Genomic DNA, 15,949 nt, shown 5'->3' on the forward strand with positions numbered 1-15,949 from the left:
TAAATGTTTAGTCTGGACTGTTTCTCTGCATGCCCTTCAATCTTGGGCAAAGGTTGTATCATAAGACTCTGAGCTTATGTAGGAATCCAAAGCTTAAGAAATCACATCAAATAAAATACAGCAAGCTTTAGCCTTTCCTGGAACATCTTCACCTCTATAGGCAATCGCTATACTCTGCTGATGCTAAAAAGACTTGGGGCATGACAACATTGTCTTTTTTAGGGTGTAGTCCTCCAATTTTTTGCTTACATAACATAATAGCTGTACACTTGTCCTTCTGGAAAGGTCCTACTTATACGCGTTGACATCATAATTGAGACATCAAGTGGTTTTGGTATTGATTTGTTTCTCTTTTTCACTTACCAATAATAGTTTAACCTTTTTTTAATGCAGCAACACAACTACTTTATACTTTAATACTACTTTACTACTTTTACTAGGTCAGCAGAAACACAGTTATGTGATACTTTGTTGTCAATATCAATGACACAAAATGCTAAACACTAAAATGCTAAACTAAATTGTAGTGTCAACATTCACAATTATTTGAATGTAGACCAATACCAATTTACCACCAACTATAGCTAGTGCAGCAATAACTTCCGCTATGATTTCTTTAAATTACACTTGGAAATTTGGAAGCCTTCAGAGAGCCCAAACAGTTTCCCACCATTGTGTTTATGTCCATGTGCCCATATCTTTCAAAATGATCCTTCCAACATTCAAAGGGGCTGTTCACACAGAACGTGTTTTTCCATTCCACTGCGCTACTTTTCCATTGTTTTTCAATGCAAATGCGCTAGACGGACGTCTTTAACCGCTGCACTCGTGTCTTTTGCAGCGTCTCTTGCGCATTACACGGCATTCTAAAAACGTGGTGCTCAAGTTAAAAGAAGTTCAACTTTTAAAAACGCATCTCTAGACCTAGCGCTTTTTTCCGTTCCACCGACCTGCGTCTTGCATTTTTAACAGCAAAAACGCATTCTGTGTAAACCAACCCAAAGGCAGCATTAAGAACATTTAAGTCACAATGTAATGAAAGCAGCGACATCTTCCGTGTTGATGAACATCCGAGGTAAATGGATTACAAAAAAAAAAAAAAAGTAGGGCGGGGACTTGGTTCTATCCACATCAGTTGTTGATTGGATGGAGATTTCAGCTGATTTTAATTGAGGGTAGGGCTGCACGATATTGTAGAAAATTGCGCTATGCAATAACTCATTAAATAATGCGATATTCGATATGCGATACGTGTAAAATAAACTTAAATTATCTATAAAATATATTTAAAATGATATATACTTTTTGTGACAAGAAAACATCCCTACAACATCTGAAAGTGAACAGCAGTATTTTACTGTAGCATAAGAAGTGCATATTTAACATCATTGTAAACCACGGGGTTTAGGGTTTCAGGGAGGCCTACATTAGGTTTATCGAACAACAGAAACTGAATAATCAAATGCAAAAATAAAACACTGCTTAGTTTTCACTGTATTAATTAAATATAAACTGATTCTTATTAAAGCTACAAAAGTTATTTAGCCAAGAGCAGCGAGTGATTTTCTCTTTGTCTTTTGCTCATGACCGCAGTTATTGCAAGCCGTTGCGATATGCATATCGCGATATATGCATTTGCGATACTTCGATAAATTGTGCAGTCCTAATTGAGGGGTGCAGTTTAAGTGAACTAAATGATTGGAAAAGTATGTTATTTAAGTATGTATATGAATTTTACGGGGTGGCTAATTCGTACGAATTCAAATGACCACACTTGTATGAATTCGTACGATTTTTGCTAAATCGTACATATTTTGCGAGTTGCCCAATTCGTATGAATTCGTACGAATGACCTACCCCTGACCCCGCCACTAAACCTATCCATCACGTGGGTTTGGACGAATTAGCCACCTTTTAATCACTCGTATGAATTCGTACAAATTGGTCATGAGATAGCGTTGGTTATTTCACTGGAAGTATAGTTATGACATTCTGATAAAAATGAAGATACAGAATACATGATGATTCTGATTCTGATGAAGCTCTAATTTAATGTTCAGAATTGACATTTCAACCTAAATCCAGTTAGATATTCAAGTACACTAATCAAACTTAATTTTTTTTTTTATAGCATAGTAGGTACATTGAAATGTGAAAGTTAATGCTACATTAGACATAATGCTACATAATGCAACAATAGATCACCAGCCGGGAAAATCTCACCTGAGGTCGGCAGAATCATCAACATGCTCGTCTACTTTCACCTCAAAAGTTTTAAAAGACAAACAGGCGAATTACCTCATGGGTGTGAAACTGCTCTTTGACTTCTTCGACAAAAGAGGAGATGGGTGGCTGGGCTTGCAAGCCGTCCTCCGCGGAGAGCAGCCAGGTCAGGACCTCCTCCAGGGCACTCTGGTAGCTTTCCAGCTCATTTAGCCCCTGTGGCAGGGGACTGGGGGACGGTCGCAGTTCATCTGGCTTGTCTGGAGACTGCAGGCAGATAGACGGTAGACAAATGGGTTAGATGATGGAATGGATTTAAAAATAATAAAGATATTGAGTTTTTTGTCTTTAAATCAAGGCTTGCCTAAAGAGCGTATTGGCAATGAGGCAGTAGGGGTGGTTGGCTAATCATGGGTACACACTATACGCTTGTAACTAAAGCCCCTAGAGTACTTCTGGCTGTTTCATCCTCAAAAGCTGGGTCTTTAAAGTTAGCCTTCTAATTTTCTTTTCCTGTTTGGGGAAATACCCTCTGCCCTTGTGTGTATTCAAGTGAAATGCACTAGCTGACTGATAATATCAGGGAGGTTTAAGATTGAATTTGAAGATTGTGAGGGGCCTCATGGTGTTGAGTAATGATTTAGATTTTTTTAGGGGGGATTGTGGTGTTGCTCATATTCAAACAAATTCCTAACCACAAGTATTACATTTTGGTGCATAACTTCGTACAATTTGCGCTGTGGACAATAACACCCTCAAATCACACAGCTTGTTGAGAAGAGGTGTGCTATTTCTTTTCTAAACAACTTTTAACCTACAGTTTTCACCTGATGGACCATGAAACAGACTGACAGACTCATAGACTGACAGTAAAGGAGAGACTTGAGTCATATCTTAGTGACCAAAATATCTTTGGGGTGACTAACCACCTAGCAACTACCCAGAACACCAAAGCGATATACTAAAGTTCAGAAGACATAAGCAAACACATAGCAAGGCCTTGGAAACCACCCATAACACCGAGAGTTTTGTACCAGTGTTATTTTAGTTTCATTTATATACTATTATAGTATTTATTTATATTTTGAATTAGCATTTTTTATTTTCAGTTTATATTTTATTTTATTTTTAGTGATTTTGTTATGTGATTTTGTTATGTGAAAGTTAATTTTGTTATGTGAAAGTTATGAAATTTGGCAGAAAGAGAACAGTCTGAAAATTTGGAGTCTCTTAATCGCTCTAGCACCACCAACTGTCCAAAGTTGCACTCATGTTTATCTTAATACCTTTTGAACCGTAAGCGCTAAAAACAAAAAACAAAATTCCTTGGTTCAAGACGATTCGATCCCTACAGCATTTTCAATTATGAAAATGTTTCCGCCATTTTGAATTTTTCGTGCCACCTAGTGGTCAGGTGATATGAAAAATGTATGCTTATAACTTCTGAACGGTTTTCGTAATTTCTGAAAAATTCACCAAACTGATCTCTTTAGATTTGGCGCTGCATGGCGAGTCGAACGATATCCAATTTTCCCATATCGGCCATTTTTGGGTGTCGGCTTTTTAGAATTTTGTCATAAAATGCTATATTTTACGAATGCATTTTACGAACGCACAAACTCTGTAAGTGTCTTTGGCAACATGCCCTGAAGGTACTCAAAGTCAAGACAGTGCCAACTTGTGGTCCAAAGTAATAATGAATTTTCCAAAAATGCTAATAACTTTTGATTAAATTAGCCTATTGTAATGAATATTGTAATGTAGATTTCTTGGGTCATGCCGAGAACATAGATACCAATTTTGCCATAGTCAGCCAAATTTTTATTCTCTATGAAAACCTACTTTTTTTAACTCCTCCTTGACCGTTTGTCAGATTTTTCTCAAATTCAAGTCAGATCATCATCAGACAATGCCAGCAAAAATGTATGGAATCCATGTCGATAGACGAAACTGTTTTCGTATACGGCATCAACAAAGTTAATCACATGATGCCAAAACGACTCTGAGGCTGTATCTCTGCAATGCTTTGGCATTTCGACATCAAGCTTTGCATGTGTCATTGTCACCTAACTCTGACCATACCACATCAATTTGTTCACAGCGCCACCTATTGTCCGAAAGTGATAAACTAGTTACTATATTTATGATTTTTCAGGCATTTTGCCTAAAATCATCTTAATATGCCATTAATTTCTCATTGTTGCAGTTGGTCTAATGCTCCCAGCCATGGTGGCATTTACTTTTCATTTGTTTATGTTCTTCACGTAAAAATTATATTTTATTTTAGATGTATTACAAATACCGAAAATTCTAAATTTGAATACTTTTAGTTAACAATAACAACACTTAATAACACTGTGTTTTTCCATAGACAAGAACGACTCACATTCTCCTATGAAAATGTAAAAAAATATTCAAAATGTAACAATGTGGGAGGGTTCCATCAATTAGACAAAGTTGAATGGATTGATGGCTGGGAGTTGAAACAGGAAGTTAGTCAAACAGAGATTACGTTTGCAGATGAAAATCTAAATTCACATTTTTTAATACTGCATGATAAACTAGATTTTTACATTTTCCTAAGAAAATGTGAGTGGTGTTCATAATGCTAGGCCATTGAGTTTGGCTTGTTCCCATACTTGGTCAAAAGTGCCCACCAACAAGTCTCTCCCTCAGGTCCCTTCCTCATTGCAAATCTATGGAATTTTTGTCAGTTTTATTGGCTGGAAGGCAAAAATCATAAATTCAATCAATAACTTGGGACAAGCTTTAGGAAGTGAAATGCGACACCACTGATATCAGTCAGAGTTTTTTGTAGACACAGCTGCAATGCCCGGCAACAAGGAGGAAACAGCAGTCAACAGAAACAAACCTGTGCGGTGAGAAACTTCCTCTGCTGTTCAGGCGTCTTGACGTAGGCAGCTTGAGTGAAGGCATAGCTTCTGAATCGAGGCTTATATGAGGGAGACGGGCTGCGAACATGACTCTGAGCCACACTAACTGTGATCTAAGAGGGGTACAGAAGACAAGAAAGACTGAAAAAAGCAAAACAAAAGCCACAGAGATGGATGGAAACAAAGAGGAGATGAGTGATGGAGCGATGAGCTGGATATGGCAGTGAGAAGGACGGCGAGGACGTTGGAATGCAGAGCGGCAAAATTAGATCACAAATTGCAAAACATAATTCAATGTCAGCTGGCGAAGTGTGTTGACAAGCTAGATGTGCATTCTACATCCTGAGAACGTCTAAAAACCTTTTTGAAACCAGAGAAGTCTAATGCTTTCATATTAGACGTATGTGGCGCCAGAGATAATGGGTCCATGCATTATGATTACAACATACCGTTCTAAACTCTGTGTATTTATGAGTGTGTGTTCCTCTGACCTGCTGGGAGTAACGCTGTTGGGTTTGAAAGAGAAAGTGCTCCTCCTTGGTTACTGTAGCTCGAGGGAGGGTCTCCACCTCTTGTATGGCCTCCATACTCACGCCATGGGGCAGCACTTGGAACAGGGAGGTGACATACATAATGATGGATTTCTTATCAGGATGAGCTGTAGCAACATCTGTGAAGGAGAAAAGAAATTTGAGTTTCCCATGCAAATTTCATTATAAACTCCTAGAGGAGAAATTAGATGAATGTGAGAAGTTGAAGACATGTGCAATGCTTTCCAATTAAAAGAATGTGTGTAAATAAATTGTATGTATACTATTTTTTTTTTAAGTTTTGGGTTGATAAGATTTTTAAATGTTCATGTAAAGTCTCTTATGCTCACCAAAGTTGCATTTATTTGATCAAATGTACAGTAAAACAGTAAGATTGTGAAATATTGGAACAATTTTAAATAACTTTTTAATATATTTTATAATGTAGTTTATTCCTGTGAAGGCAAAGCTGAATTTTCAGTATCATTACTCCAGTCTTCGGTGTCACATGATCCTTCAGAAATAATTCTAATATGCTGATTTGCTGCTCAAGAAACACTTCTTATTATTATCAATGTTGAAAACAGTTTTTTTCTAAATAAAAATATTTCTTAAAACAACATCAGCTTACTGACACTAAACTGTGAAAATGTGTACATGAAGTGCTATAATTTAATTATATACATATACCAAACATATTTTTAATGGACAAATCCATATGAAAAAAAAACATCATACATATACTGTATATTAGATCTCTGCCATAATTTTTTCTTTGCTTTGGAAGTTTGGATATGTTAATAAAGAACAAGATATAAGTGGTACAACCTCAACTATGAGTTAAACCCCCATGGCATAAATTATGTGATGAAATTCTGTTTTAGATGTTGATGTAACAAGACATTTCCTCTCATCCAAAAAACGAAACTAAAAAAAGCCCTGTCTGTATTACTCAGAACAACTTCAAAGGCTAATGTGAACAAGAAGAAGAAAGGAGGAGGTCATACCCTCAGGGTCCAACAGTCGGTCGATGCCTAAACTCTTCTCCGCAACGTTGAAGGCATGATCCAGTCTCTCAATGGCATTATCCTGTTGCTCCACCACACTCCAGTTAAACAGCTCCGGCCTGACAAAAAAAAATAAAAATAATAAGAAAAAAAAATAATATAAGATAGTTAATAACTTACTTTTCTGTGCACATGCTTGAAATAGCTTAAAGCAGATCAAAACAGCTGGTTCATTACCCAAATGAACTACAGGGAAAAATAGAAAAACAATAAGCTTCAAAAATTGCTTCAGGCCAAGCTAGTATTCAACCATGCAGTTTAAGACCAATGAATATAAAACATTAATTTTAAAATTCATTAGACATGAAAGCATGATTTCTGTGATTTTCAATAAAAAGCACCCATAATATAACAGCACCTGTGGCTGTGGATGAGAGCATTGAAGGCAAAGCCATCCGTCCAGCTGCTGGAGAAGTTGACCACATTGATGTCTCTGTAGTTTTTTGTGGACTGCCTGACCCAGCTTAACAGAATCTTTTCACTGTTGGTCTGATGTAAGTCTGCCATGACATCTTTCATCACATCCTTAACCTGTGCGGTAAAAGGAGAGTATGTATACATATTTATCAGAACAGTGACGAATATAGCAAACATGACATGATAAAGCTGACATTTAGAAACAGACTTTATGATTACAATTTTATCAACAGGACAAAAATATGTGACATGTGATAACACTGAAAAAATAACCAATGCGTTATGGTATTTGGACATGGCAACATGGTGATACTATGTTTTTGACACAGACAATAGTAAAACCATAATCTTTGGACATGCACTGCACCTTGGTAATAACCTTTCATTACATTTCCTTCACATATCATGCAAATACCTAACAGTAGTAGCTGGTATATATATGAATATGGTATATATCAGTCAGAATCATGATATCAAAGAACGATTGTTATATCCTGGTTGGATGTGTCCCACGGTATTATCATGCAATTCTTTGAAATGCCTAGGAGTAAATACTAGGTACAAGAAAATGGTAATCAGTCAATAATACCATGGTATACACAACGATTGAAAAGTTTGCGGTCTGTACGATTTTTGAAAGTCTCTCGCTCAGCAAGGCGGAATTTACTTGATCAAAAATACAGTCAAAACAGTAATATTATGAAAAATTGGTACAGTTTAAAATAAACTTTTTCTACTGTACAATATTTTTCAAATGTAATTTATTCCTGTGATGGCAAAGCTGAATTTTCAGCATCATTACTCCAGTATTCTATGTCACATGATCCTTCAGAAATCATTCTAATATGCTGATTTGATGAAACATAAGAAACATTTCTTATTGTTATCAATGTGGAAAATAAATACATTTTTACTACTTTACTGTCACTTTTGATCAATGTAATACATCCTTGCAACAACCAAAAATCTTAATGACTGCAAAATCTTGTATATCTAAGATTACCATGGTATTACCATGTTTTTGGATATGTACCATTATAACACCATGGTAATCTTGAAATACCAGGGAGTATGATGTCAATTTGAAGGTAAATGAATATGGTAATCAGTCAGCAGCACCATAATATATATTGTAATCATTTAGCACTTTAATTTTACCACTGTATAACTGTACCACGATACTGCCATTTGAATCAATTTCAATGCTGAAACGTTACTGAGTCTTAAAGCCCTTTATTGCAATAACCACTGCCAACATAAGCCTAGGGAAGAGGACATCAATAGCTCTGAACATAAACCACAGTAGTGCCACTTTATCAGATGAACAGAAAAAACACAGAGGAAACGAGTTCCTGTACAGATAAGCCACATGACAGTCCACTGCAAATGTGCTACATATAAAATCTTTGATAGACCAACATAACGGATGATAAAGGTCCTTTAGTGTGCTACTGCCCTTGAAGGCAAACCAGAAAGATTGTGGGTCTGATTTCACTGTATTGAACTCTCATACCTGCCAGTGGAGAATGATGCTCCAGATGAGCCCCAGGATCAGTTTATGATTCCCATCTACAATGTCAGCTCCTCCTATGTTCACCAGCTCAACCTAGAAACGGAGAAGATTTAAATGCAAGAACCTTAACTGCACATAATTCGACTAGGAGCATGTATTAAGAAAGTAAACAGGGTAAAAGTAAAAATTACTTCAACCAGACCTTATAATATGCAATCTTACTTGGCTTTTATTTGGTACTTCAAACCCATTTTCAAGCTGCCTGGATGTTTCACTACGTTTTATCAAGCAAAGCAGCTTTTGTATCAGTGAAATGGATAATTGCCATTACCTTATCAAACTGTAAACTTTTCTTCTGCGTAATTTTGTCTTGCATTTATTGAAAAAGCTCAACCGAAACATTGAAATTCCAAGAGCTGCGAATAGTAAAACAGCCAGTTGAACCAATTAACTCACATTGTTCTTCTGAAGGATCTGCAGGGCCCTGTTAACATTGTTGAGGGAGTGCACTCGAGTGAAACCACGTTCTTTAACCTGCAAATGGGGAATATATCAGAACTGAACTTAGAGCATCCATTGCAAATGAATTCAACCAGTTATGCACTCATCCTTGTCCAAATGCTTTGAAACCAGGAGTATTTTTCCCTTGATAAAAATAGAACAATGAAACGTGTCTCAGAATATAACCCAGCAGAGCCAATTAAAGGGATAGTTCGCCCAAATATGAAAGTTCTGTCATAATTTTCTCCCTAATGAAGGGGTGGCCGTTATGCCCAGAACAGTAAATATCACGGTATTTGTATACACACACACACATAACCTAAAAAAAAAAAAGTTCTTAAAGCAAAGTCCCTATCAAGGAACATGTTCACTCGGCGACCATATTTGCTTTTTCAGGCATCTACGACCAATTCCTATCTACTTGAATGGCGAAATCCTGAAATCTCAAAAACTGCTTGCCGAACTCACAATTAAATAACATATTTCAAATTAACAACAAAATCTGAAATGAACTGTCCCATAAATGTTGTTTCTAATGCTCAAATAGTGTTAAAAATTGCTTATTTTTCAGGCTAGACCAGCCAATGAGCATGTGCAGTCCTAAGAGCGAGTATCAGGTTTATATGGGAACCGGAGCTTCTAACGGCAGATGCAGTGACGCAATGACTTTGCCAATCAGAATCAGCGATTGGCACTTTTACTTAGAAGGCGGGACGTATTCTGCCATATTGCTGATTGTTGCAGTTTCTCCCATTCATAAGTAATAGAAGTGAACCGTCTTTCTATATCTATAGTCTTTGCTTAAAGTCACCATGCAATCAAAAAGTATTTATACTCTTTTTTTATTATTATTAATGTGCCCTCGTAAACAAAATAACGTCCCCTCTCTCTTGTATCTCTTCTCTGGTGATGCGTTTACTGACCCAAGGACGGGACAACCTGTCACACACATGACATCACAGCAATAGCAAAACACACCAATCCAATCAATTCCTGATGGATGAAATCAAGTCCCGCCCTACATTTTTTCTTGTTCAAGAAGCTGTTTCACTCGGATTTAGTATGTCACAATAGGGAAGAAAAGACTATCACAACTTTTGTTTCATGTCGACTTCAATTATCCCCAAAATGTTCTATATTACACAAAAAGTGTCCTTTTGGGGTGAACTATTCCTGTAAGGAGAATGTTTCTTATTTAAAGATGGACCTACTAGTTCATGGCCAACCAGACCCTCCAGGAGTTCAAGAAGACGTCGGCCATCACACAGATCGGTAAAAAGGTCATCAACAGGGAGTCGTCTTGTCTAGAGAATAAACAGAACTTGTAGAAAATTAAGGCTGAGGGTCTTTGGTGAACATGTATTTAGGCCTTTAGGATGTGCTTATACTTGGTTTGTTTGGTCCAGACCAAAAAAATTAAATAAAATTTAGTCCTGGTCCGCTTAGCATTCACATTGGCAGTTTAACCATCGTAAATAAAGATACCGTACATTAAGGCATAGGGATATGTTCACATTTAAATAAAAGTATTTATATAGTATTTAAAGTGGAGTATTTATGAGTGTATATTATCCAAAATAAACCCCCACAGTTCTGCCTTGAAGCAAACACTTCTCTCTCAGTTTGAAGGACAAAGAACTGATGTCCTTCCTCTGTTAACATACTGTAAAAGGATGCTAACAGAGTTACAAAGAGAATACAAAAACCTCTGTTTTGAAATGCCTTACATGCAAGCGTGGAACGTCAAACAAACAATTCTAAAGCACACATTCAAGCATTCACACTCACATCCTGACAGGTGAAGGTTACTGACAAGACTTTAAGCGTGTGTGAATCTTAACTTTTAACCTTAAGATCAAGACTATGTGCAAGTGTGAATCTTAACTTTTAACCTTGATATCAAGCTTGTCTACCTTATGTCTCCTCATCCACCCACCATGTTGTAGGTGGATGAATAACAGCATTTCAGTTTATACACCTATAACACGCTTTTCCAGACTGCAACAACAGAAAACCATGAAAATCGCAATATAAAGATTGTCTAAATCGGTTAGTTAAAACCAATTGATAAAAGCATTTTTATTTGCCATTAAGGGTGATTCAGTGTTATTTCAACTCATGATAAAACAAGACTCAAGTCAGATTACCTTAGCAAACTGTGAGTTTATCCATTTCGTGAAGGTTTTCTTTTGAACATCTTCTCTTTCATCTGAAAATGAGAGAGATCACAGTCAATACTGTCCAGTTAACGTTCAACTCTTACCATTTCATTTCTTACAAGTTAGCACACAAAAAAAGCCTAATTTCAAACAAATCTTTCTCATTTAATTCCTTAAAAAATGTAAAGCTGTACAACTACATAACAGCATTGATCTTCATAAGAATAAAAAAGCCCTCTGTGGTCAATAAGAAATATTCACTACGTTGTGGCATTTGATATGAGGAAGGTTAAATACAAAGAGAATGAGAAAAAAGCCCCTGAAAGACCTGAGACGGGTTTGAGGGTATACAGATCAATGGTCAGCTGGCATTCAAAAGAAGATTAGTTCTGAGAGACTGAGGGTGTAGATCGGGCAACCCTTACAAACACAATGACTGAGTAAAGTGAAAGATTGATAAGAAAAACCAAAGAACCTGCTTAGTAATTCCTCTATTATTCCTATTCACTTCTAAAACATTTAATACACGGTTCGGCGATACGAAATTGCAAACAAGCAATTGACAAGATCGAGAAATTTTTTTTTATTTGTTGTGTAAAAGGTCGTCTTTGCGGGGTTGCCCACGAATAAAAACTGTTCATAAAATGCCAGAAAGTCACTTGCATTTGCAAAAAAAGTGAAGGAAATGTCGAGTGTTGGGAACATTAAAAATCAATCAGTACAAAGAACATTTAGCTTTCATATCACATTAAGAGCTTGTGTTGTTCCCTGCTCTAATATTCTCCAATTGCTTTGATTCAGATCTCTGTGCTCTATCCTCTCGGCTTGCTTTGGTTTGAGATTGATTACAACAGCGTAATTCTTATCTAGGGGCCCTGATGATATTAAAGCTAGAGTTCACCACTATAATGAAAATCCTGCCATCTTTCGTCTTCCTCGTATGGGGCACAAAAGGAATGATCTAGCCAAGGCGGTCCCTGATGTTCTGCATCTACTTTTATTGGAAAAGTGCAGCTTTGACATTCTGCTAAATATCTCCTTTTGTACTCCATGCAAGAAAGAAAGTCATACAGGTTTGGCAGAGTTATCATGTCATCTACAAACCTTCCAGAATCGTTAGGATTGATTAAGAATTGTTGAATATTTCCTTATGCACATAAAGCACTAGGTGGTGAATCACAAGCTTTCCAGAGTCGGCGTGGATGACAGCATTTTCATGCATAATTGATTTTAAGCTTCCAGTTGTTTTTGCCACCATCGCAATAATCATCATGAAATGGGTAGTTTCAGTTCATTGTTCCCATTGGTCAGCCTACACTTCAGCTGAAGGTATAATCACAGTAGCATGGCTCAGATTCGTTTCAAGCCTGACTGCACCATGTCATGCTTATAATCGCAATAACACACACACTCACACGGTTTTGCTGTAATAATATGACAGAAGACTAAAGGCAATGTTAATGATCAAACACTGAATAAGATTAAATCAGTTATAAAGAACTAAAATAAATAAAGGATCAAATAATGCTTTAATACATTTTACACCTTATTTACATTCTCTTTCTACAAATTTGCTCAAATAGAATATCATACATCACAACATTTTGTAATCAGCTACTACAAATAGCGCACCCCCCCCCCCCCCACCCCACACACACACACACACACACACACTATTTTTCATCTAAAAGCATAAGTTATCCCATGCAGACCACAAATTTCAGTTCTTGAAAGCAATGCCATTTACCCAGGCTAATTTGAGTTCTTTGCTGTAGAGAAGTCATCTTAACACTGCAAAAAGCAGCAATCGAGAACTATTCTTATCGCAGATCAATAATTTCTGCAGCAAATCAGATATCTCTTAACGTTCCATAATGGCAAAAGTCATTCTTTTACTTGATTAACACAATCCGCTTCAATTATACTGTCAACCCCTTGACAAAATGCGCAGAATACAGCAGCACCACACAAAGGAAAAGCTGATTATTATAGCCAAAGTATTTTGTTGCTGAGGGAACCTTCACATTATCTTACAGGATTACTGCTATTGATCTAGAAAGCTCTAAATTAGCTGCTTTTAAAAGCTCAGGATTTGACAGGGAAATTATATTTCAGCCTTCTCCAGGTTCAGAAACACAACAGGGTAGACGACTTCCCGTAGTGTCCATTCACAAACTGCCTAAACTTTAAGACACAATTCATTTTGACACATTGAAAGAAAGCATTTTAGTTGGTCGGATGACTCATTTGCTAAACAAAAACTAATCTGCACTGTAAAAAGTAAAAATGTGCAGTCGTTACATGAATGTGTTAATTCCCTCCAAAATTAAAAGGCTTTTTTTAGAATATTACCTTTCATGCAGTGTGTAATACAGCTCTTTTGTGAAGGTAAAAGGTCGGCAAAGTTTTAAAGAAAAAAGTGCACAAGTTTTTAGAATCGATTTTGAACTGCCGAAACGAGGTTAGTCCCACTTCCTGTAAAATACCTATGAAACACTGAAACAAATTTGCATAATCAACGCCTATGGTTTTCATTAGCTGCTCGTGAATGAGGTCTGGAAGAATTTGGTTCGTGTTGTGGACATGTCCAGAAGATTCTGTTTTCAGCGCTGCAAATCCACTTTGCATGCACTTCCAAAGGATTAGGACTCGTGCTTGAATTGATATGGGGGAAAAAACAAAGCCATCATTCATATCACTGCGTAACAAGCGCTGAGGAAGCTTCCAGAGCTGAAATTCAGATATGGTAATGGTCGACCAATCACAACGGACTGGGCCATTTGACCAATCAGAGCAAAGTAGGCTCTCAGAAAATGGGGGTGGGGTTTAGAGAGACTGAATATATATATTTAAAAAAACGGTTTCAGACTCTGAGAAATGAGGTGATGTGGAATGTATATCATGAGAAAATGTTTTTTTTTTAATTATTTGTTTTACCTTTGATGCATGTAAATCGATTTTAGGAGACCTCCAAAACTAAATTAGGATTATGAACCTTTAAAATAGCATTAAAATTCTGGCGTGCTATATTTCAAGTCTTCTGAAGCCATACAATAACTTTATTTGAGAAACAGCTGTGGCCACCGTTTATTTTCATTATATGGAAAAAAAAGCAGAAGGACATTTTGCCATAACTAACTCCTTTTGTGTTCCAGGGAAGAAAGAAATGCGTTTCTAAAGACTTGAGGGTGAGTAAATGATGGCAGAATATTTAGGTTCATTTAGATGTCACCAAATTAAGGGCATGTTTGATTATCTGACATAACATCTTTCACAGAGCGTTCTCACTGAATTATAGTTTTATGCAAAAGAGTGTGAACAAACGTCTGTCAACAAATAAAGGTGTTAAACTCCTTGCTTGACGTCCTCCTGTCATAATGTGCAATCAAAAGCCCATAATAGTTGTTTTTGCCTGGTTGTGACAATTATCATTTCTGAAACAGCCGGATAATAATGCTCTGAAACGAAAAGGAATTTAGCCTTGGCTCTGCAGGTGATAATAGCAAACGTGTTTAAATAAAGTGAACCCAAATGTTTTAAGCAATATTCAAACCAAAACAAACGTTAATAAAAATCAAGAATCTGAAAATGTAATTGGACAAATATATAAAACTGCTGGAAATGAATGGTGTAAATTTACATAAAATCAAAGAAAAGTGGGAGATAGAACCATATAAACAAATGTAAACCAGGATCTTGATTGAGATATATGGATCGCGGATATATGGATATATGGACATGGATATGGATATGGATCGCACACACACACACACACACACACACACATGATCCATGACAACAACTGCATTTTGAACTGGAGTTGCGTATTTGGAAAACTGATAATATAATTTTAAATAATTGTATTAACAATAATAATAGGCTACTTTTTTTCAAAAACAGTTAAAGTGCCCCTAATGCTATTTTAAAAGTTCCTAATTTTGTTTCGAAGGTCTCCTACAATAGATTTACATGCATCCATCTGATTGGTCAGATGGCCCAGTCTGTTGTGATTGGCTGCAGTGGCATAAAGCCCACGCTATTTGATAAAATTTATTATGTACTAACGCAATAAATATACAATCACAATGTTCATTTTTAGCAGCATGAACACTAATATTTTAGCAGTAGTGACGTCCATAACCACTACTTCGGTAAATAGAATTATGCAAGCCTACTAGCGACCAAATAGTACCAACGTTCTATTCGCAATGCTTACACACTGTGAACACAAACAACCAGTGCGAAATAAACAGTTAAAATGTTAGTTCACCCAAAAATGAAAATTCACCCTCATGTCGTTCGAAACCTGTAAGACTTTCGTTCATCTTTGGAACACAAATGAAAATATTTTGAATGAAATCTGAGCACTTTCTGTCCCTCCATTGACAGCTGTGCAACTACCACTTTGATTCTTCAAAAAGTTCATAAAGAGATCGTAAAACTAATCCATATGAACTGAGAGGTTCAGTCCAAATGTTCTGAAGAGACACGATCGATGTATAATAATGAACAGATTTAATTTAGGCTTTCATTCACATGTAAACATTCATCAACTCACACATCAGTAGTGGTTAAAGGAAGCTCAAGCATGTTCGCTTGACCTTTGAGACCAATGAGGTTCATTCTCGCGTTACGCAGCACGTTT

General features: G+C 36.6%; 1 protein-coding gene across 1 annotated transcript in view; it reads right to left on the minus strand.

Annotated features, from left to right (window-relative positions):
- Positions 1-15,949, minus strand: part of dmd (dystrophin) — a 106,412-nt gene that overhangs the window by 83,163 nt on the left and 7,300 nt on the right. The window contains exons 2-10 of the mRNA XM_084395699.1: positions 11,293-11,354; positions 10,357-10,449; positions 9,101-9,178; positions 8,645-8,737; positions 7,073-7,245; positions 6,655-6,773; positions 5,609-5,787; positions 5,096-5,230; positions 2,299-2,490 (exon numbers count right to left, since the gene is read on the minus strand). Of these exons, the coding sequence (XP_084251825.1) occupies positions 2,299-2,490; positions 5,096-5,230; positions 5,609-5,787; positions 6,655-6,773; positions 7,073-7,245; positions 8,645-8,737; positions 9,101-9,178; positions 10,357-10,449; positions 11,293-11,354 (1,124 nt within the window). The remainder of the gene's footprint in view (positions 1-2,298; positions 2,491-5,095; positions 5,231-5,608; positions 5,788-6,654; positions 6,774-7,072; positions 7,246-8,644; positions 8,738-9,100; positions 9,179-10,356; positions 10,450-11,292; positions 11,355-15,949) is intronic.

The sequence above is a fragment of the Rutilus rutilus genome (assembly GCF_951802725.1).
Source record: "Rutilus rutilus genome assembly, chromosome: 2".
In the NCBI taxonomy this organism is placed as follows: domain Eukaryota; kingdom Metazoa; phylum Chordata; class Actinopteri; order Cypriniformes; family Leuciscidae; genus Rutilus; species Rutilus rutilus.